This window comes from Pleurodeles waltl, chromosome 3_1 (genome assembly GCF_031143425.1).
Source record: "Pleurodeles waltl isolate 20211129_DDA chromosome 3_1, aPleWal1.hap1.20221129, whole genome shotgun sequence".
Taxonomy (NCBI): Eukaryota; Metazoa; Chordata; class Amphibia; order Caudata; family Salamandridae; genus Pleurodeles; species Pleurodeles waltl.
Genome location: NC_090440.1, coordinates 1,778,598,409 through 1,778,622,940, shown reverse-complemented (window position 1 = coordinate 1,778,622,940; position 24,532 = coordinate 1,778,598,409). Strand labels below are relative to the sequence as shown.

The following is a 24,532-nucleotide window of genomic DNA, read 5'->3' as shown; positions in this document are numbered from 1 at the left end:
CTGCCTTCAAGCTAACCTGCCTGCTCCGTGCCTGGCTACCAGGGGGCAAGCACAAGTTAATTTGGGGTTTGGGTGTGCCTCACCCTGACAAGAATTGTGGTTGTTGCTTGACAAGAGTTCACACCCCAGCCAACAAACAACTCAATTTCTCACAGGGACCATATGAAACAGGATTTACCAAAAGACAACATTTCAGCTTTGTCACCATTTAGCTTAAGGGAATTGGTCTTCATCCAGAGTACTGCAGTAGTGAAAGACACAACAATTGTCAGAGATACTTAAAATTAGAGCAGCCTAGGAGAAAATAATCTGCATGTTATCTGCATGTGACATCAAGATAAATCCAAAGAAGCAGATAAATTTAGCCAGGGACTGTTTTGAAAAATACCTTCAGACCTGTGGTGAAATACCTACAACACTTTAGCAGCACATCCAGAGGACTCAGTCACTCCTGTAGAGGTCAGGGAAAACCGAGTGGAAGTGGCGTGCTTCGGTTGCTCATGCAGTTCAGTTATCTGACACCTGAGGCTGTAGCGCCACTGCGCGAGACAGATGTACTTCTAGATACAGGTTAAAAGGCTGATGGAGAGCAAGAAGGCACAACTGCCCTGGAATGCAACTTCGTTGGCAGTTCAGCCTCTGCAACTGAAAGAGCAAGGTAGTGGAAGCAGGAGGGGTGGATGAGCTGATGGGAAAAAACATTTGATGGAAAGGATGAGAGAATGGAGGTGGCCGGAAGGAGAGGAGGCCGACAGCAGGGTGAAGAAAATGAGAGAAGAGCTGAGGAGGAAATGGAGGTTAAAGACTTAAGGCAAAGGAATAAGACATGAAATGGAGTGTGAACTCCTGAGGTGAGGTCCTTACAAAATGTTATCTTATGTCACCTATGTCACCAGGAACACATTATATTTCCTGCACCAATTGCTTGCGGAAAGGAACATATTATTCCAGTTTTCAACTGATAAGCAATCAGGATAGGTTGGATAAGAAATTGTACATTTTAATACAATAATAAATAAGAGCAAGGCTTATTTTACGTGGTCAGTCTTTGGATGTAGAACATGTTTTTCCAGCATCTAGCTCAACAAGAGGATATTTTTTTTACTTCTCAGCAGCCGTCTATACAGATATTCATATTACTGATTGTTTCCAAAACTACCTTTGAAAGAAGAAGCAGGCATAATTTCCCAGCATCCATCTAAACAAGACTTCACCATATTTGCTAGCATCCACCTCAACAGGAAAAAACATCACTGCATTTCCCAGCATCTGCCTGTACCGAAAGCCATATCAATGGTTGTTTTCCAAAACTATCTGTAAAAGAAGAAACCCAGCAGAAGACTTCATTTCCCATCATCCATCTCAACAAGCAGACATAACCAGATTTCCCTGCATCAGTGTCAACAGGAAGCATCCATCTGTACAAAAAGTCACAGTACTTTCCCACAGTTTCCTACTCAAATATCTTCAAAAGAAGGAGCCAGGCAAGCAGACATAGGGGGTCATTCCGACCCTGGCGGTCCCGGGGACCGCGGAAGCACCGCCAACAGGCTGGCGGTGCTTCCTGGGCCATTCTGACCGCAGCGGTAAAGCCGCGGTCAGAAAAGGGCAACCAGCGGTTTCCTGCCGGTTTACCCCTGGCCCAGGGAATCCTCCATGGCGGCGCTGCTTGCAGCGCCGCCATGGGGATTCCGACCCCCTTCCCGCCATCCTGTTCCTGGCGGTAGGATGGCGGGAACGGGTGTCGTGGGGCCCCTGGGGGCCCCTGCACTGCCCATGCCACTGGCATGGGCAGTGCAGGGGCCCCCTAACAGGGCCCCATAAAGATTTTCAGTGTCTGCTTTGCAGACACTGAAAATCGCGACGGGTGCCACTGCACCTGTCGCACCCCTACAACTCCGCCGGCTCCATTCGGAGCCGGCTTCATTGTTGAGGGGGGTTTCCCGCTGGGCCGGAGGGCGGCCTTCTGGCGGTCGCCCGCCGGCCCAGCGGGAAAGCCAGAATGGCCGGTGCGGTCATTTGGTGGTTCCCTCCAGGCGGGGTCAGAATGACCCCCATAATTTTGACAGCTTCCATCTAAAGAAGAAGATAGCTCTGATTTTCTCAGCATCCATATTTACTTGACGAGACATCACTCCATTTCACAACATACATCTGATGAGTGACTGACAACACTCTTTCCAACCATCTACAACCTTTCAGGCCAGCCCGGCAGGGTGTTCCTCACCAAGGTAAGCCATACATCAGCATGTGTCACCCAAACACCACTATACACTCCATTCCAACTCCCACACCGACACTACAAACATAACCATAGATGCTCTTTTCATCACAGAAACCTGGCTTACACTCTCCTCCTCTGTGGTTATAGCATCCAACACATACACCACATGTGGAAAACAACATGGCACTGCACCATCTTTAAAATGGCCAGACCTAAGTCTTTTTAACTACTCTCTTGCCAGTTACCTCCCTCAGCCTTGAAAACAGGCCTCATCAACTCAACCTCCATTCAACACTCAGCTTACGGGAAGACACAGTGATCTTTTCCACCAGTCCTACACCACCTACATTGCCAGCACCCTTCTTCTCCACCACTGTGGCATAGAAGGAGTCAAAAGGCGAACACGGCTGGGCAAAAGGCCTTTGCCCATTCCCAAGCTGATGGCATCTCAAAAGCTACTGTACCAAAGTGTTCTGGTTAGGCACAAAATGTACTTATACAATTGAAGTCTTTGATTCTGTCGAGAGATAGTGCTTATCGCCCCTGTGGGACACTGTGAGGTACTGGAATAGATAACTAGTACTGCTCGTAACCTATGATTATTTTATGTGTTTGAAAAATTTGTCTTTTGGCTTTACATTTCTTATGTGAGAGCCTGACTTCCAAGTACATAAGGGAGATGGGCTTGTTCACTGGATGCCAACATGTGTTGGATTGATAATTTTTGACAGAGTTGCTTTTAGTTCCCGAATAGCCATATGCACTTCTGGTATCCTGAATATACCACCTTACATTCTGAAAAAGTGGTACTTACCAAGCTAGACTCCATATTTTGAACGTGTATACGTTCTGAAATTTAAGTGTGTTTGTTGTATTACTTTTTTGACTGTTGCACTACTTTAGCAAAAAGTCATGTACATTTTCCTTGGAAAATAAAAGAACAATCCTAAATAAGTAGCTTGGGATTTGTCACTGATTTTGCTGTGAAATAATATGTTCTCATCTTTAATTAATTTATGAAGAAGATGTTTGTAAGTACAACTTTGGTGTCAGAACTATCTACTAAAATAAGCAAAAATGTATACATAACTTACTTAAATTTTTATTTTTTTGCTCAGCACAAAATGGCAAATTACATTTATTTCAGGGATACTTATTACTGAGGGGGGAGCGTGGCTAGGCGCCGATGGAGCAGGACATGGTCTGAGATGCTCCCGGACAAATTCCACCATCTGGAGGCATCCTGTCTCCCATCTGCCTCATTTGACTCTTTCCTGCACAGTACTGGGGACCTCTCCCCAACAGAGACCTACTTCTGAGCCCTGTGGGAGTTATTATGAAGCCATTCAGAAAATGTTGACATTCGGGAGGACTGTGCGGCCATCACACAAAATGTCTGCTCACCTCCACCAATGGGGCCGAATACTCCAGGAACAACATCCTTGGCTGCACGCTACTTCAGATTGACCCCATTCGGGGGCAAAGCGTACAAGATATTGGCCGCCTTGTGGGCTGCACGCTGCCCTACCAGCAACCCCCTGCGCTGCAGCCGGGGAACTTGAAGCTACCTGCATAGGGTGACGGGCAGAGAGAGACAGCTGACTAACTGTGGAGTGACCCACAGTGCTACCGGGGGCCCAAAGAGGAGCCTGCTATGATGCACCTTTCCTGCTGAGCAGAACAGTTCTGGGGGCCCCTCATAACTGCAAACAATTTCATTAGAGTGCCTGAGGTGAGGGTGCTTCTGTGGCCTGCTGAAATGGACTTGTGAGGGTCTGCAGTGCAACCTGTGCAGCCTATGTGCGCCAGGGGCCGGCTTTGAAGGTCCAATGTGACCTGAACTGTGGATGCCCACCATCTCCTACTGGGCTTGCCAGTAAGCTGGTGGGATTGCTGGTGTCCCCTCTGCCCCAAAGGATCCTGATCTTTTTTGGGGGGTTTTGGTCGCTGCTCCGGTCACCTACACCCGATAAACTGGTTTGGCTGGGCCCCCTCAAACCCCCTACTGCTTTGGACAATGCTGTTGCCTGAGGCCCGGTGGTGCGAGTCCTGGGGACCTGGGCTATGCGTGACACGGAGCCTACCGATTAGCCTGGTGCTGCTCCTGCCCACGCTATTGATCAGAATCTGGCATGGGACATAGGAGAATGACTTCAATATTGTGCGAGCAGACCAGACTGCAGTGATTTGTGAGACCCTGGCCCATTGCATCTGCAAATACTGTACTTTGAGCACCTGATGTGGGGCACCTGAGGGGCCTGATCAGCGGCCTACAGACAGCTCAATGACATGGACTGGTGCCTTAAGTGGACTCTGGAGACCTGGAGGCAGCCTGTGCTGTAGGCTGCTACCATATGCTGAAGGTGAGCTTGTGGGATTGCCAGTGCCTCCCACACCCCCTTCACCCCAGAAGGCCTGAAGACAAGCTAGGGGTTTCTGTCCTGCTCCTTCCCCTGCCACTCCTTTTGCCTGCTACCGGTCACGGATGTTGATTGCTCCCCCCCACCCGATTGCTGCTTTATACTGTGTGACTGACTGGGGTCAAATGGAGTGAGTCCCAGGGACCTGTAAGAACCGAGTCTCAGGCTCTGTGGATCAGTTGACACATACAGCCATGGCCCACGTGGGAGTGCAAACCCGGCCCAGCATGGCACACCTAGAGATTCTGTGGGAACCACTTCCATCCCCCTCCATGGAGGTACTGACGTGGGGGGCTTATTTCTTTCCTTCTCTATTTGCACCCACTGGGTGCCCCACAGGCACTGTTCACCTCTGGTAATGTATGATCTTGCTACACTACTAGTCTTGAAGATGTGCTAGTGCAGATGTTTGGGGCTGATCTTTGTTTGGAAGCCTGGGACAGCTAGTGCAGGGAGTCCAGCTGCTTTGCACTTGTAGCTTTGGGGGCCTGCCTTGTGACATTGTTGAAGAACCTGGTGTTTGTCTTGCTCCTGCTGGTACCCCTGGAGGTATTGTGCCACGGAGGGCAGACTCCATCTGCCACACCTGTTGAGCCCCGGCACCAAGATCGGAGTCCTGGTAGTGTTGTGACCTAGGAGGTGGAACCTATCTACATCACCAGACAGGTCCCTGTCTTGGGGTCGGGGCTCAGCGCCCAATCTGAGAGGTCGCTAATATGTGTAAAACCTTCCAAGAAAAAGGAGGCAGTTGATTGTTGCCCTTCCCAGACACCTGGGACTCCAGCATTATATGGGATGGCCCTAGAAACTGGAGCACCAAATGGGGAACATCGAACAGCTACAGTTGATACTGTACTATAGGCCATTGCTGCTTCTCTTAAGGCACTTGAACTGAAGATGTATACCATGGTGACAGGCATGGGTCTTTAGCGGAATGACCAGCAACAGCTGGCCAATAGTGTTACAACTACTGAACTGCCAAATAGATGACATTACCCCGGAAATGGCATTGATGTGAGAAAAATGAGCCTGGAGAAATAATCTTAGAATTATAGGACTCCCGAAATGCATAAAGGGCTCTGCCATGAATATAAATGGATTTCTAGTAGCATGGCTTAGGGAGGCGGTGGACCTGGTGCGTTTGAAAGTGCACACCATATCCCTGTGTGGCCTCCACTGCCTGGAGCGGTCCCCAGACTGATTGTAGCCAAACATTTGTACTAGAAGGAACCTGATCACATTCTAACCAGGCCTGCCTTAAAGGAGACATAGTGCTCAAAAATCATAGCGTCGTGATGTTCCCAGACCTTATGAGAGGTCCAAAACAAGAGAGCCTCTTTTAAAGATGCCAAGAAATGCCTCAGGCAACTGGTCCTACCTTATACCATGTTATTTCCTGCCAGATTAAGAGTAACTGCAGGAGATGATGTGCAATTCTTTACATCTCCTCAGCTGCTCTGGAACTGGATGAATCGTCTCCCCCAGACGGAAGAGTTTGCTGTTGCTGCTGCTGCTGAAGACAGGCATGCTGGCCCAGAGACCTCCCAGGAAAAAGGCGAGAGGTGGTATTATTGCGATCCGATCTAAGTCCCAGGCACAGCATGAATATATATAAGCAGTGGAAGCACTGGCCTCTATGAGTGGAGTGGGCTATGGACCGCCCACCCGCCCTCTGTTGTTAGCGATGGCGAGTTGAGTGACACTGACTCTGATCAAGTTTCCATCTTCACATACGACTCAAATGACACTATGCAATGGATTAATCCAGGCACATCAGATGAGATTATCTAAAGGGGCCAATCCAGAGCATGTATGCCAGGGCTCTGCATGGGTTATGCCTGAATGGGACAACAGTGACAACAATGTTTTTCTCCTAACACAGGATTCAATGTGGATATAGATATCCTGTTTGCCTCCTTAGGATGGTGTGAGGTGTGGCTGGAAGGGATCTCAGCAGGCACGCCTCGCCCCTCCTCCCCAATGAAGAAGTGCTTGTTATGCATTCCCGTGTGTTGAATGTTCTTCTATTGGCTTGAATGGGGAGTCGTTTCCTTCTGATCCTGGGTATGGGGCATTGGGTTAGTTGTTTTTTGTTTGCAGAGTTGCCTCTCTCTGCTGTTCCCATATTGCACAGATATGGAACTAGAACATTGAGGTTGTGGGAGGGACTGGGTCTCCTTCCTGGAGAGCTGCAGTGCATAAGTTGTTTTCTCTTATGGCATCCCCTATGACGTATAATTTAATTTCCTGGAATGTTAGGGATCTTAATAACATGTCAGAAAGATATGTATAAGTGTATACTTACTTTAAGAGGAGAGGGATGCATATTGTCCTCCTGCAGAAGACCCACTTCACTGTGGTTTAGGTGGATGGCACTCCACAAGAGGTGGTGGGGTCAGATCTATGCTACAGCCTACTCAGACTTTGCCAGAGGTGTTCTATTGTGGGTACGACTGGGAGCACCCTTCCAGAAGATGAGTGATCTGACAGACCCAGAGAGTAGGTATGTAGTGGTCACAGGGAGGCTGTCAGGACGTGATTTGGCCATAGTTGGTATTTATTTATGCTCCCAACGCGATGCAAGTGGGTTTCTTTGCAGAGCTATCCAGGCTCCTGGCCCTGTATATGACACAAGCTATACTCCTTGGGAGAAACTGTAATAGCATTGCTGACCCAGCCCTTGATTGATCCCATCCACCTCTGGGCGATCCCCCTGTGGTTTGTTTGGCTCATACCTTTTCAGACTGGCAGCAACAATGGGGTTTAGCCGATTCTTGGAGGCAACTACACCCCACGACAAGGGACTACTCGTTCTACTCTGGTATGTATGAACTCCTTGTTCGACTTGATACCTTCCTGTGCCGTGTTTCAGCATAATATTGGTGAGGCAATACAAACGTACTTTGTACATAATGCAGCTACTGCTACCTTTCCCCTTGATTGAGTGGAATGCTTTAAAATGGTTATTTAGGGGGCACTGTATCACCCAAGAGGTTGGAGTGCGACATACACTGGTGGGAGAGGTTAAGGACCAAGAGTGAGCGTGGCTGGGTCCTGAAAAGAACAGGCCAGAGAACCCAACACTAAATTAACCATTACTGGCAGCCACGGAGTTAGTAGCAGCCCAAGTTAATAAACTCCGCTGATTGACAAGTTTTTGGACACAGTTGCCCTTCACATACTTACATGAGACAACTCTGAGGAGCTGGGTGGCGCCATTACGCTGCAGGAAGTTAGGGATGCTATTAAGGCCATGACATGGGGTAAAATACCCCGGGCAAATGGCTGCCAGGAAGAAGTGGCATCTAAGCTAGTTGATCTTTACGCTGCAGCTTGAGCTGTGCGCCACTTACCGGTGTCTGTGTGCAGCCCTGATGATCCCACTCGTAAACTCTCCCCCAACGACATTAGGGTTTACGCCCATTATCCATGCCTAATGTGGACTATAAAATACAGATATTGGCAACCTGCTTTTAACCTCACATGCCCATTTTTGTTCATATTGATTAGGCTGGATTTATACTAGGTTGCAATATGGCACTCAATATTCGTAAGCAAAAACAACAAGTGATGGACGGAATGCTGAACATTGTCAAACACTCACCCCCAGTCATAGATCTGGGTTTAATCCATCGTTCTTTTGCTCACCATGCCACCCCAGTTTGGACCCAGCCATATGCAAATCAGTCTTGACCCTGTTCCTCATGGGAACAGTCCAGACCGAAATGCCAAGCCAGGTCCCCACTGGACCGGAAACAAGCATCCTGGGACCGGTTTCGGGGTTTCACCCCTCATCAGCCAGGCTAGCTTGAATCCAGTGGCATGGGAAGCACGGGACCCACGTCTGGGCATACCCTTCCCACTTAGGGTGACAAAGCAAAAACAACAAGTGATGGACGGAATGCTGAACATTGTCAAACACTCACCCCCAGTCATAGATCTGGGTTTAATCCATCGTTCTTTTGCTCACCATGCCACCCCAGTTTGGACCCAGCCATATGCAAATCAGTCTTGACCCTGTTCCTCATGGGAACAGTCCAGACCGAAATGCCAAGCCAGGTCCCCACTGGACCGGAAACAAGCATCCTGGGACCGGATTCGGGGTTTCACCCCTCATCAGCCAGGCTAGCTTGAATCCAGTGGCATGGGAAGCACGGGACCCACGTCTGGGCATACCCTTCCCACTTAGGGTGACAAAGCAAAAACAACAAGTGATGGACGGAATGCTGAACATTGTCAGACACTCACCCCCAGTCATAGATCTGGGTTTAATCCATCGTTCTTTTGCTCACCATGCCACCCCAGTTTGGACCCAGCCATATGCAAATCAGTCTTGACCCTGTTCCTCATGGGAACAGTCCAGACCGAAATGCCAAGCCAGGTCCCCACTGGACCGGAAACAAGCATCCTGGGACCGGTTTCGGGGTTTCACCCCTCATCAGCCAGGCTAGCTTGAATCCAGTGGCATGGGAATATTCAATACTCAATATTCGTAAGCTCCTATCGCTCATGGCTCATCACTCTGTAAACAAACGGAGGGTGGCAGTTATGGCAACTGATGGTGGTTATGGCATCAATATAGAAAAGGCCTTTGACAGTCTATGATGGAATTTCCTATATTGTGGTAATGTCACGGGTGGGGCTGGGACCTTCCCGGGCTGGGTTTTGGGGAGATGTTTGATTGATAGGGCCCAATCTTGGGAGCATCTAGTGGATTGTCTAACAGATCCTGAACCAGACACACCGGGTCGATCCCTCTTACCTGCGAGTGGTTTAGATGAGGAGATGTCCTAAGATCACTTGATCTTAGAACAGTGCAGGACATGTGAGACTTTGCAAAAATTAGGGGACTGAATGGACACTATATTTCCACAAATGGTTTTCATATTGGACAGCATGGCAGAGGGTGTCAGTTTGGGGAGGATGGGGGAAGAGGGGTGGTTGTTTTTGTAGCTGGGATGGGTCTGTGATATGTTGCATTATTTACATTGATTTCATTCCAGGTGGTGTTATGCTTGGATTATTTACACTTTTAAAGTACAGTGAATAGTTTACTACCATGATCTCCCAAACAATCCTACTATTTTTTTTCATTTATCTCACCTTTAACTCCTCCAAACCCCCTCCTGCTACTATGATCTCCCAAACCCTTTTCACAGACTCCTCCCTCCTCCATCCCCCTTTTCTCATCCCAAGCCTCATCCTATTACTATAAACTCCCAATTAACACTTCTGGATTCTTCCCTCCATTACCCCAGTCAATCCAACTAACAAACTCATATATTGCATCTCAAATGAACTCATAATAATACAAAAACTGTACTCATATTTCCCTATACTAATCCACCAATATTCCTTTTGGGTTCCGGAGTAACATGCTACTCGCTGAAAAGCGTTTCAATGCCTCGTCAGGGGTAGTAAGCGCTATATAAATACTATTACAATGCAATAAAATACAATATTCATGCTGTGTTGTGCCCATAACTCTGGAGGTTATGATAAAACAAGAAAATCTTGTTTAAAAAAAAAACCAATAAGGACTTCATACTCGTAATGTTTTTAAAAAGAAAATATGAAAATCTCACAACCGTATAATAATGGACAACAATTTGAATTTTGCCCCGTTACAACACCAAAATGTAAACTTTGCATTAGTCTAGTTTTTGAAAAATATGATAAAGAAAAAAAAGAATTGAAATCTTATGATGAAAAATCAGCATCTCAATAACTACCGTAAGATATTACATTCTGTATCCAGCATTCAGTCACAAGTAAATGTAATAAGGCAGACTGCAAGGGTGTTCTTACTTTAATCTAATGCACACACACACGCAGACCTACTTAATGAGTTCCTTCTCTCGGACCTCCAGCTGCAGCATGATAGCACTTAGCTCCATGTACAAGTTGTTGGCTCGCTCAAGTTTTCTTTCATAGTGCTCTCGTATGTCCAGTGCATGCCTGATTTAGGGATAAAGCCAGATTTTCAGGGCATTCAAAGTATTGCTCAGAATATAACAGAATTGAGATAGAGAGCTTCAATTAGCACAGTTATCATTTATTTCGAGGGCACTTCATATTTCAGAAAAATGTATTCAAACACTATGTATCAAAATGTCCATGTAATTACAAACACGTTCATTAGTAGATGCATTAGTTGTCTTCTAGTATTATCATTTAAAATGAAAATGAAGAACTCATTTTCCAATCTCCAATTCTTGCGCATTGCTCAAGGTAAGTTATTGGGGAGCACAATGCTACCCTACTGTAAAAAAAATGCAACAGAAGATTAACTTTGATATAAAGCTATTCAGTTTTCCTGTTAGGTACCGGTGAATTTACAGCTAACTGAGCAAATCTACACAATTTATTTGGACGATTCAGATTTAGGACAATCACTGACTTTTCAGATTTACTAGATTAAAACCTTAAACATCCAAGAAGCTCACTTTGTTCCTGAAGCATAGTCAATCCATATGACCAGTAGAAATTACACCACCATTCGTTAAATTAATCAGTGTATAAAGTATTTAACTACAAAGCAGAAGAAATAATAATACCCCAGTAAACCGCATCCTTGCCAGGTACTTTAACTTGTCCAACAGATCATCTACTATAGTATTCTATTATCACAATGTATATTTATTTGCATTTTTGTAAGGGCGCATAAACAAAAGTCTGTTTATAAAATACAAAACTGAATTGCCTTCCTGTCCATTGGGCTGATGATATGTTGAATCCGACAGCTTTTGAAAATGTATTATTTTATTCACAAGACAAGGTATGCGTCCGAGTGCAGATGTGTCTGGCAAGTGTACACATACATTTCGTTCAGCTTAAAGAAATTAACTTGCCTTACTGGTTAACAATGTTATATAGTGACATTGGTAATAATAATGTTCGATTGGTAAAGTAAGTTCCACACATTTATGGCATGGTTCTTTTGAATTATCCTTTGTTTTGGGCATGGAAATATTTTGTTATGCCATCATCAGTGTAAATGTAAATTTTCTTTGTGAGTGAAATTCAAAACATATGATATAAAATATCTTTAAAAACATTTTTGAAACAAAAAAACTGAAATGGTAGAGAAAAGGATTTTTCTGAGTCTTTGTGGCATTAATAAAAATACACCTTTACTTAAAGGCCTCTGTATGATAGTTACCACATTGAGATTTGAATAATTGTGGCTTCAAAGCCTAATGTTTAGCAGCCCAACCTGGTAAATTTTTCAAAGTTTCAAAGTTTGGGACCTGGTAAATATAACTAGTGGAGCACACTCGAGGTAAAAATCGTTGAAACGTTGGAGGCAGAGGTCAACATGGACTTTTAAAAACCGATTCCACCCTCACTCTAGAAGATACTGTCAAATTCTCCAAAGTGCTAAGAGAGGGGAAAGAACTAATAGTTTTGGAACTTGCTACTGACCAAATAAACAACCAATGAACGCTAAAGGGACATACAATGTGGACTGCCATTTACTGAGGAACGGGATACAAGCTGCAGCGAGGGGGAAGCGAGCAGTCACAAAGTCTTCTGGGTTAGTTGTTGATGCAGGGAAGAGTGGTTGTGGCAGCAAAAGAACAAAGATAAGCAAGCTGGCGCTAAAGTGTAGTAAGCACCTTTCACTTCACTGATGTGACGACTGGCCATGTCCTGCAAATCGAAACCCAGATACATCCTGACCTCCCCATTCTCTCCATTATGGCCAAAGAGGCATGGGAGGAAACGAAGGTGGGAAATGGTGAGTCTGGAATTATGGGCACGAGGCAAAGCCTCCCTGCAATATGGTCTGCAACAAATGAGAAAAGTATCCCCCGTAGACAATGCTATGATGGCAGCTGGTGGGCCTACATGCCGACAGCCATAATTCAGCTACCATGGTTCAAAACAAAAGGCGGGGAAAATACAAACCATGGGAGAATTCATTAAGAAGTGCACCACAAATATATATTATACCTCAATATAAACAGTCCCTCTTTTCTACACTTTCATGTCTGAGACAGCAAATGTCAAACTATCTTGCCCATCTTACATAAATCCGTAAAGGGTTTCCTACCAAGCCGAGGGTTAATAAGAAAACCAAAGAAGATTACCATAAATAACACTTTACGGCGTCAGGTGGATGTATGATTTGGCCATGTTTTATGGGAAATGTGGTTCGCTGGCAAATATTATACCTCTTGCTGTTGTAGGCTGACAGGAAATGGAGAGATGACACATTAGTCAAGTGTCTGTAGAGGGCCTTCAAATTCTGCCTATGCTTGTGCATGCAGTAAAAGGTTTACCTTATGGTATTTACCGCCAATCATAGTACACTGGTATGTTACTGAAAAAAAACTCAGTAACACTGCAATAAATTAAGTTGTAAGCCTCAGACAGAACAATTCACGTTCGCCTAATGAAACTAATTGCAGGAAGGAAAAACAGCTCAGAAAGGACATGGAACTAAGGCGTATGTGCATACCATATTTCAAAATACCAAGCACTTGCTCATGAGGTCTTACAAGCTGAATAATGTCAAAGGAAGTAATTCCACAAAATTATCACACAATTGAAAAGGACCTTCACTAAGACAAGGACTAGCAAAAAAACACCCTGCGCTCAAACCTAACCAATGGTTTTGAGGGTAACAGTGGGGTAAAGCAGAATGCATCATACTGTACCCCGATTCTCCTATCATAGATTTTCACATCAAAGCAAAATACATTAAACACAAAAAACATCCCTTACAATAAAGTACAGCACAGTTTCCTACAAGAAGGAAGATGTGACTGAATTGGTGGGGGTAGAGTGATAAGCAGATATGAGCTTACATTCCGATCAACGAGCAGCTAAGCCTCCATGGTTACAGCATCTCTGACTGTATCACAGAAAGCGTAAATCAGCTAAACACATCAGAGTGGGTGGGGACGTACAGCTAGTCCTACCAACGCAAACAGTTGCATTTTGGATTTTATTTAAATGAAACAATAAAGGTATGTTTGAACTAATTTGAGTATCTTCTGATAATCTACTTTTAGGTTTTTAACTTTGGTAATTTGTATGTTTGTAATTTTCCTACTTAGCAGCTATGTGATGTGTTAAAACCAGTGATACTATCCAAGAGCCATACCCTTTATGCAGCTGTTTACACAACATGTAGTTACCAAGCAATCAATTAGAAAGACATGATTATAAATGTTTTTTAAATGTCAGAGTACATTTAAGCTCGAGATGGTGCCTGGGGGCGTTCTGGGATGTACAATCCTTTTAAGACCCTGTAAGAAAGTCTTAACCACAGGTATTTAAAAAAGGGGTGTGGATTTTCTTATTTTACATGGCATGTATGCTGGAACTGAACTCAGATGTAACCAGCCTTCTGAAGGTGAAGCAGAGAGCAAAATATATCTTGCACTGAGACCTTGCGGAGGTCTATTTGTTTGATGATGTAGAAACTGCCTGGCTGTCGAGAACAGCCCTGCAGTGTTGCATCACTCATGGCAACACCAAGTAGGGCATCCGGGGGTGTTTTGGGGGGTATAGGGGTTGTGAGTTTGAGCATCCAGACGCACGCGTCAACAAGTAAATAAATGCCGGTGAAAATGGGTGTGGTCAGTTTTAGACCATGAGCTAATCACTAGCCTGAGTGTTGTCATTTCTGCAGTGCAGCGGCCTCATCACTGGCACTCTACACTGGCGATGAATGGGCTGCCCAAACCCATGTCTACCACAATCGTATATGCTCTCCTGGTAGCCCGCTACCACCAACTTACTTGGGCGCCTCATCCTACCTTGCGCAGCAGCCCGCACTGCCATCAAAGGCTGCTTCCTCTGCTCTCAGACTGTGTCAGCACATGCCCACCTGCAAGGCCAGGTGTTACGGCCTTGCTGCACTGCCGGCCGCCCTCACCCGTCTGCTCACCTATGTCAGCGCGGTGCCCAAGAACGCCTCCTGGCTGTCTGCGAGCCACCTCCCAACACGTCTAAGCGCACAGCAGCAATGTCGATTTGCTGCATCTGGACAACCATGATTTCTCCAGGTCAATGACCTCAAAACCCAGCAGCAGCCTGTGCTGGTGACTTGTGAAGCGTGCTACAGGAGAGCACACAATCACTACGCCCACCCATGCACACAAAGGACTCTGTTACCTGCACAATCTTCATCCTCCCCATGCCCAGCCTCGTCACATCACTCCATGATGTCATCTATCCAAATCACATATTGCATGCCTTCACAAGCTGCTCTCGCGCATAGAGCGCTTAGAGACCTATTTTGCAGCTGCTGAGGTAGCGGACGACCGGAAATGAGCCTTACTCCTTCACATTGGTGGTGCTAATGTCCACAGGATCTCAGTCAGCCACGGAAGCTGGGCTCCAGCACACCTATACCACCCTGAAGAACACCATCATGGTGCATTTTGAACCATATGCCAACCCCGACTACGAGTGTTTTCTTCTTCAGCAAGCACGTCAGCTGTCGGATGAGTTGGTCAATGTCTTCTTCAGCTGCCTTAAGGAACTCACAAGCACATGCACCCTCCCAGATGAGGAAGATGATGTGCTGGCTTAATTCATCCAAAGGTGCTCCTCCTCCAAGCTTTGAGAACATGTCCTCCATGAATCAAGCAAGTCCATGAGAGACATTTTGACCTTTGTACTCCAAAGAACTGTCCAAAGTCGGAGCTTCCCACATACACTCACACCAACCATCACCCATCAAAGAAGAGCATGTAAACGCAGTCTGCAAGGAAGTGCACGAACTGAAACTGGAGTCCACCAAACCGAAATCAGTCAGCCGCACATGTGGTTGGTGTGATGGTCCCTATCCCTAACTCAGGCACCTTCCCTGCCCGCAGGAAGTCCTGTAGCACCTTCGGTAAGCCCAACTACTTCTCCAAGGTATGCCGCTTTTCTCAGAAACAATGGCTCACACCACCAAAGAAACCTGTCAGTGCTGTAGACTCTTACCCAGGCAAAAAAAAAACGACAGAGACACGGATGATGACGAAACAGCAGTTGTCCTTTTAGTGAGACCAACTGAAACTGACCTGCTCCGAACAAGTTGCCAAGCAGCCACCATGTGCCTCGTCAAAGTGCAAGGCCAACCAATCTATGCCGTTGTAGGGACAGGAGCCTCTATTAACCTGATGGCTGATGAGACTGCCCAACTCTCCTGCCCTGCACCACCCAGGAGTACAAGTGTACGCTTTCAGCATCCGATCACCACTACAGCTAAAGGGTGTCTTCCAGGCAGATCTCTCTCATAACTCCACAAGCCAGGCAGCAAAAGTATATGTGTCTCAAAAAGGGTCCGGGCTCCTCCTCAGCTGCCGGACCACCCAGGAACTCAACCTAGTGCACTTTGCATTCAGCGTGCATGCTCATGACCTTGACATACTCCTGCAGGAATTTGTCCCACTCTATAACAGCATAGGTTGCCTAGTAGACCCTGCCATTCTACTACATATCGAAAGCCCAGTGGCACTTCCACACCGAAGGATCGCCTTCCACCTCCACCCCAAAGTGGAGAAAGAACTGAAACTCCTAGAAAGTTCTGGTATCATTGAAGGTGTGAGAGGGCCAACCCTGTGGGACTCCTCCATTACTGTGACAAGGAAACCCAAGCAACGGGAGGCTGTGCGCATCTGCGTGGAAATGAGGATACCCAAACTGGCAATCAAGCAGGAACGTCATCTTACACCAACTATCAATGACATAATTGGAGCCCTGTTAGGTTTGCGGGCTCCCCAACAATCACCACATTCTCGACAAATGCCGGCCTCTGAAGGTACACCAACTGAACTTCAGAATGTCAAGCGCAGCTGAAGTGTTCCAGCACATTATCCGTGGTGTCCTACACAGCCCCCTGGGTGTACTAAATGTGAGTGATATTATCCTGATACATGCTCCTTATGGACAGTGGATTATTGGTAAGGGCAGGGAAGTACCTACACTTAGCAACAGGCCACTAACCTCCACTTAGGTCCAGTTAGGTCTCAATAAATTAAAGCCAGCTCAACCCTTGGTAGCTTGCCAATAAGTGACGAGGCTTAACTTAGGAGACAAGTGTGTAAAGCATTTAAAAATCACAAAACAGTAAATAAGTAAAACACAAAACACAATAAAAATCCAAAACCAATTTATAAAAAATAGATTATATTTTTCTCTTTAAAATGACACCAAAATGCTTAAAATCGGATAAGGGGAACTGGAGACATGAATTTTTAAAAGGATTAATGTTTTCTAGTGCATAGAAGCAACCAGCGCTCAGAGGGTTATAAAAGGTCACACTGGAAAGGAACAAAGTCCAGAGTTCAGGCCACCCACGAGGTAACACTGTCACACTTACTTTCAGAAGTGTTTCTTGATTCAGGGAAGTGGTCCACAGCACCAGCCAAGGGTTCAGAGGCTCTGATTTGTCACTTGGGGTCTGGGAGTACAACTCCCACAATGCACCTCTTAAACTTATGGAGTTGTTCCAAACGTCTCCAAACTTCTGGATCTTCTTCCAGGGGTGCTTTTTGGGTCTTTGAAGTGTCCACAACTCGATCCAAGGTTCCAGAAGCTCTGAGTTGCTCCTTGAGAGTTTGGGCTACAATTCCCAGAATGCATCTGGTCAGACTCCTCAAATGGCCACTGGACACTGGCCAGCTGGGTTCTGCTTGCAGGACTTGATGCAGGGGACTATGGGCAGCTCCTTTGTACGTGTAGCAAACAGGGAGTCCCTTCTTGAAGCAGTAGAAGACAGGCAAAGTCCTTTTAGTGGTGAAGCCCAAGTGTGCAGCTGGTGCAGTCCTTCAGAGTGCAGTGTCCAGGTGCAGGTCAGGGGTCCAGCAGGGCAGTCCTTCTTTTTTGTCTTGTTCCTTGTAGGGATCTGAGGTGAGTGTGCAGCTCTGTCATATTTATCCTTGCTCCTGGGTGAAAAACAACGGGGGTCCTGGTTCTCCAATCAGATGCCGGGTCCTTCCCCCTGCAATGACCACTTCCTGGGAAGTGTGGCGAAAATCAATCCCAGGGAGCAACATTCCTCAAAAATCCATCATGGCTGAAACTGATTTTTGGAGGTTACTTCTGTATGAGCCCACCCACTGGTGTGGCTAAAAATCCTAAACACACCTCTCTCCTGCCGTCTCCTAATCTAATAAAGAAGGCACCTAATTGTCTGGGGTTGTAGGATGTTAGGGAGGTGCTGGGTTGCTCAAATGTCATTCCCTGCCTTTGAAGATCAGTTTGGCAGCCCTCCCCCTTCCTGCTTTCCCGTCTGCTGAGGTAGTTCTTCTCCCCCAGGCACATCCTTTGTGTTTAGCCCAGGCCACTTCACACCTCATCAGACTGCCTGGTCAGACTGCCAGAGGCTGGCCAATCAGAGAAGGGCACTACAGAGCTGAAGTTGGCAACTGTTTAGGTAGAGTTTAAAACTCTTTACCTGAACTAGTTGTACTAAATCCAACAATTGTAAGTTCTTGGATTCGTTATAACAATTAATTTGATACCAAACTTGAGGTATCTGACACTTAAGGGGACTTTGTTAATTAAAATAAAGTCTCCCCATTTTAGCTTATGGAGGCCATGCACTACAGTGAGGGAAAAAAACAATTTGGCTGTTTTACGTCACGAGGGCTTATAAAACTATTTTTATAAGGTCCTTGCTTATGGTTACATGGCACCCAACCCTAGGGGCACATAGGGCACACCTTAGGGGTGACATATTTTAAAATAAGGTAGTTTAAGACTTTGGAAGTACTTTTAATTCCAAAGTCAAATTTGCATTTAACTTTAATTCAAAAGCAGCCAGCAAGGCAGACCTGCCTTTAAAATGACCCTGGGCACCTCAGCAGTGCACCGATGGGTGCACTATCTCTGCTGGGGTCCCAAAACCTACAAGCCCTACCATGTACTAGGGACTTAAAGGTAGGTTGACATAGTCAATTATAATTACCCTAATTTGCATACTTATTTTACACAGAGCACAGGCCATGAGACTGGTTAGCAGTACCCATGGCACCATCAGAGTCAGGAAAACACCAACAAAAGTGAAAAATGAGGGCAAAAAGTTAGTGTGCCTCTGCAATCAGCCCTGTTTTCTCACACTCTTATACTTGAGGAACATCTCACTCGCCTTAGAGCCGTCTTCACTAGACTAAAGGACTGTGGTATAACCCTCTATAGGGAAAAGTGTGTCTTCCTGAGAAACAACATCAACTTCTTCGGGTACTGGGTTGCTGAAAGAGGCTTCAGCGCAGATCCGAACAAGATGAAGGACATACAGAGTGCACCGGCTCTCTCCTCTGTGCCTGGCAGCTGCAGTTTTCTCAGGATGGTGGCGTACTGCAGACGTTTCATCCAGAATTTGTCTGACATCCCTGGCGGCCTCCGAGAACTCACCAAGTCATCAAGTTCTTGGATGTGGGGGGACGGGCAGGAGGAATCTTTGAAGAAAACCAAAGCAGTGCTGCCAGCCAACACAACACTGGTATACTTTGACACCCAAAAAAGGACTTGAAACTAGTTGTGGATGCCAGCACCACTGGACTGGGAGCTGTGCTAACCCAGCAGCAGGGTTATGGAGATTTGGCTACAGTCGCTTACGCCATCCAATCACTCACCCCAACTGAGCAACGTTACTACCAGATGAACAAGAAGCAATCGCCATACTGTGGGGCTGCTGACATTTCCATACATACTTGTAAGCGCATCCGTTCACTATCTTTACCGACCACAAGACACTGATTTGCTTGTTCCAGGCTTCCTAATAAACCCCCCTCAATGGATCTAGAAGTGGATTCGACAATTGCAAGGAGTCAATTTCACAGTGGAATATCAGCCAGGTACTTACAACTCAGCGGACTTCCTTTCCCGCCACACTAGCTCTGCTAGAAACTGCAGAATCTCATGAGACCGAAGAATGTGTCTGCCTGGTGGTAGATTGTTCCAGATCTCCCCCCATGTCACTCGTGGATGTGGTAGAAGCCACCAAGCATGACGCCTGCCTGCAGGTTGCGAACAAAGCAACAGGTGACTGACAACAACTTCAGTGTCCACCCCAGTATCGCACTACCGAAGCCACACTCAAAGCACTGTTAGACATATGACAAGAGCTTTCTGTCACAGATGAAGGCTGCCTGTTGAAAGGCCCACGTCTGGTGATTCCTGGAAGCTTGTGACAAAAAACAGTCCGCCTTGTGCACAGAGCACACCAAGGTATTGTCAAATCAATGAATCCGCTGCGGAGCGAGGTCTGGTTTCCTGGCTTGGATCAGAGGGTAAAGGAAGTTGTGCAGGAATTGCCCAGGCTGCAAAGCTTACAGCAACCTGATCCCCCAACACCACTTATTACAGAAGAAGACCCGGTTGCCCTATGCTGGTGGCAACAGACAACTTCTCCTGTTAACCTGAAGTCGAGGTTGTTGCAACCACCTTAGCAGCTGAGGTCCTCCCCAAAATCAAAAAGCTAATGGCTAATGGCCAGAAATCTGTACTGACAACAGTCCCCCGTTCAGTGGCCACGAACGGGCGGAGCACACTCCAAGAACACCAAGTACTGCTGCATCACACCTAGATGGCCCCAGGCCAATGGGAAGTTAGAACCCCTGAGAAGGACCCTGACAAAAGAAATTCGAATTGTAGTAGTACACCAACAATGAGCAAGCCCTCTACAGTTTCTTGAGAGAATATAGACTTACACCCCATTCCACGACAGGATTCGAGCAAGCTGTGCATCTGGAGAACAATGACTGACAATTCCCCACCATCCAGTGTGGGCCGACATGCCACACCCACCAAACTGATCAGACTCCAGAAGCGTGCACAATAACAGGTATGCATCACAGAGAAGCTGGGTCAAGGCAAGCACCCTCAGAATTGGGGAAAAGATCCAGGTGAGAGATCGCAAATTCCACCTACCATGTGAAATGGCTCCATGGACAATCACAAAAATAAGAGGCACCATGGTGACTGCCCACAGAAGAAGAGAGAGCATCACCAGAAACATATCCCAGTTCAAGAGAGCTCCTTAGTCTCCTGTACCTGACTCCCAGTTAGAGGATCAAATGGGAGCCACAGCGACGGATGGCCAGACTGACAGCGAGGACGAGATTGATGACACTCCCAGAGAAGCCACCAATCCTCAAAGGGTGCCCCTGTCTCTGGTACAAGCCCCTTCACTGAGTTCAACCCTTGGGTCCAGTGAGCTGAGCCAAAGAGCATCCAGTCTGCCTGACACTGGGAGGTCTACTCCTGAGCCTTCTGCCAGTGGTAGCCGAGGGCAGTACCATCTGAGACTCAACCCAGTACTGTCCCAGCATTACAGCTATTTTGTATTTGACTTAACATACTGCAACCCTGGTTGTGATCCAAAGTGTTCGTTGAAGACCAGAGTAAGACCCAATTTAATGCCCGTGAAAACAGGTGTGGTCAGTTGTAGACCACAAGACAAGTCACCAGCCTGAGTGTCACCATTTCTGCAAGACAGCGGCCTCCTCACTCTACAAGCCCCAAGGACCTAACTGTGGCACTGCTGTCTTTACAGTATTCCAGCTGTATAAGGCTTGTCACTGAAAAGCCTGGCGTCATCAACAGACATGTCCATTGAGGATGCTTTCATGCCCTCTGAAAATCTGGCCTGAGGAAGACACCGGTGCCAACAATTCTACCAATGCATTTGGTATTGTCCATGCCATTTCAACATATATACTTCATAGCACTATCTATTGGGCCAAAGAGTTCTTAAGGTCCTTGTGGACAGTATTAAAGATCTCGCCGCCCATATTCCACAACTCATGGGTGTGCCTTCCTAAAAGACAAACTGCAATAGCTCTGAGGGCTAAACTAGCTTAATCAAACATTTCCTTTCCTAAGGTATCATTTACTTTTCATTCTTTGTCCACAGAGTCAGAAAGGAATTTGCATTGACCTTGCTAGTTGATGCCTGAAGAATCAGTTTTTCCATTGTAGGATGTTTGGTTAGAAAGTCTAGGTCACTAGGAGACCCTCTGCTGCCTAGTCACAGGTCAACTGTCCGGAGAGCATAAGCATGACTTGGATCAAGTAGCCATAAAGGCATAAATATATGCATATTATGTGCAGCAGTTATTTTCAACAGACAATTTTGTCACTAGTTGGAGGTGGTGAACCACCCATGGGCAGGGTGGGAAGGGGGCATGAGGTTGCACCCCCATAAATAGAAACAAAAATGGCAATCACCATTGGGCAAACGCCGGCATTGAAGGAGTGTTTGTGCTTGCCCTGCAGTGAAATGTCTGTAAATTGTGCATAAATAAGGGCTTCATTTCTGCCTTTAAATGAAGAATAAACAGGCCATGGTTGAAGAATCCCACACAACACATTTGCTTTTCCCGATAGTGAGCAAATGCTGCCTTCTGAACCACCAGTGCAAACAAGACACTTTTTTCCATTGGTGGCCCTGGTGGTGAGTCTAGCTCTGTCTCAGGAAATGTGTCTAGCATTCTAGAGATATTAATGTAAGGCATTGTCTGTATAAAGAGGAGTAAGTTATCACCTCCCCATCATCATCAGTAAGAGACATTAATGCATCCAGCAAAACATAATAGGAATTGAAGAAAGTCTCAAACCTCTGATAGCTCTGATTTCATGGAGGAGACTTTGAATTAGAGTCAGGTTAAATGGTAACTTGGCCAGGAATGGGCCAACATTGGTTTGGAGTCAGAGACATGCTTTGGGACCGATCTGAAGCTATCAGAGTTAGTGTCGGTGCCAGTACAGGAGCAACCGGCATGGACCCTGGTGCTGTGAGAGACAAAGACCAGAGTGAGCTTGATTGGGGATGGTAACAGGTCCTGAGATGCAAAAGGGGCAGACACCCTCAGGAATCCGTAGGGCCGGGAGGCAGACCAGAAGGAGCTCGAATCATACATAAGATTTAGTACTTGGCCTCTTTGAAGGCCACTATGTGCTGTGGGGCCAAAAACACCCCAAAAAATTTGGATTGGGACCAATTGTGGGACTAGGGCGACACCATAAGTTTGCAAGCTCTATTTTGATCCCCTTGCATCTTCTTGCTAGACTTCAAGTGGTGGAATGGAGCCCAGTCCTGTTTAGCCTTCTTGTCTAGACTTCAACACACTGGGAGACTTTGAAAAGGAAATGCTGCATCCTCAGGACTGGGATGGCAGCCAGGCCAGTGATTTGGGGCAAGTGTGAGATCTGTGCTGTGACCTCCTATGTTCTACAATGTAGCGCTTCACTTTACGCTTCCCAATATGCAGCTCAGCTCTGTCACTTCTGGGGAGCTACAAAGTGACTGAAGAGCTGCACGACGCCAACTACTGTAGCGCAGGAGCAGTGCTACAAAAATATCTGGATCTGGTCCGGTGCACAGGGATATTCTCAAAGTGAGGAATTTGCAGTTAGACATATTCATCAAAAAACATCAGTTGTTAGATTTTGATTTCACCAACAAGCAGTAGGATAATCAAACTGTTCCAATATTATTAACAAATCGTACGTGTAAATGGTTGAGAGGGATCACCATGTTCTACAGAGTACACTAGTAGAACAGATATTAGAGTGTTGATATTTTGCAAATCATGTAGCAGCACCGGAAGGTATAGGGGCAAGATTTGTTGATGGACAAGTCCTATGTCTTGTTGAAAATGCTGATTAACTCTCCTGAAAGTGTAACAGAGAGTGTGGGAGAACAGGTAGTGAATCAAAACCATGGAAGGAGGAATGGATTCAGGCAACCTTTTATCTGGAGAGTGGAGTGGAGCTTTTCGAAAAACAAAGGGCTGCCAAATGCAAGAGAATCCAGATATTTCTCACCATCTCATGTTGTCATTTAGAAAAAATATATAATAAGTCCCATATTTAATGCAAACATTAAAAACATTTGTTGAACCAGCATCTCACAAAGTGCTACTGGTCATGTTAAAAATTTAAAGGTGTGCGACGGCAACCAATCACATATGAACTTTTCTCCCACCTACATAGGCTTTGGCAAGATCACATCAGTTTACAATCCACTGGTGAAGTGCAACTCCATACACCGATCAAAATGCTTTTTGGGAGAGAGTCTTCAAATAGGGCATTTGCCAATTAATTAATACACATTGAATAAAGCCATAAACACAAGTGTACAGGTGTAAATGTAGCAGTGGGGTTTATAAAACAAATAACAGTCCCACATAGGATTTTTAAAAACATACTGATTCAATTCAATCCATCACACTGTAGGTTAAGTTGAGCATATTGTGGAAAGAAAATTAAGTTAGCAGGCAAGCCATTCAAAAGACTCAGAAAATTATAACAGTAGATTGATCAGTCTGTTGTGGGAAAACAATAGTGAGTTACGAAGGATGAGTTCAGGAAACTTCATTTGGGGTGAGTGTCCTTTTCATTTTTTTAAATCTTCCATCCAGTCTGATGGAAAGTGTACTGAATGTCAAACTATTCTTCCAGTACAAAGCCGACGTTTCTTTTGACGTACTACATTCCATTCCAACATGATGTGGACAGAGAGAAAAGGAATTACAATATGATGAATCCAGGGTCAAAAACAGAGGGTAGGGGACAGAAGCAGATGGTTTTGTCCAAAGCTTTTAGTTTAGTGTTGTACACTCTCGCAGCTCCATGGAATGGGTGAAGGGGTCAGATCATCACAGACTACTTCCAGGATCTGAGGTTGGATTAGGCTGAAAAAACCTGCATGGAAGTTAGATGTGGGAAAGATACAAAACGGCAAACAGAATAAAACGTTACTTACCTGAAACGTCAGTTCTCCGTCAAGGGTACTTTCATTAAATTCATGAACATTGAATTGTCACACCCATGCACGGAATCTCAAAACACTGAGATTGAGAGAAAAAACTCCACCAGAGCAACATAATGAAATGCATTTGAACAGGTAACATTTGCTTTACATTTTTGAATT

The 24,532-nt window shown here is 45.9% G+C and overlaps 1 protein-coding gene across 2 annotated transcripts in view; it reads right to left on the bottom strand.

Moving 5' to 3' along the window:
* MAP3K13 (mitogen-activated protein kinase kinase kinase 13) overlaps positions 1-24,532 on the bottom strand; it is a 305,117-nt gene that overhangs the window by 48,606 nt on the left and 231,979 nt on the right. For both annotated transcript variants that reach the window (XM_069225803.1, XM_069225804.1), the window contains exon 9: positions 10,486-10,602. In XM_069225803.1, the coding sequence (XP_069081904.1) occupies positions 10,486-10,602 (117 nt within the window). The remainder of the gene's footprint in view (positions 1-10,485; positions 10,603-24,532) is intronic.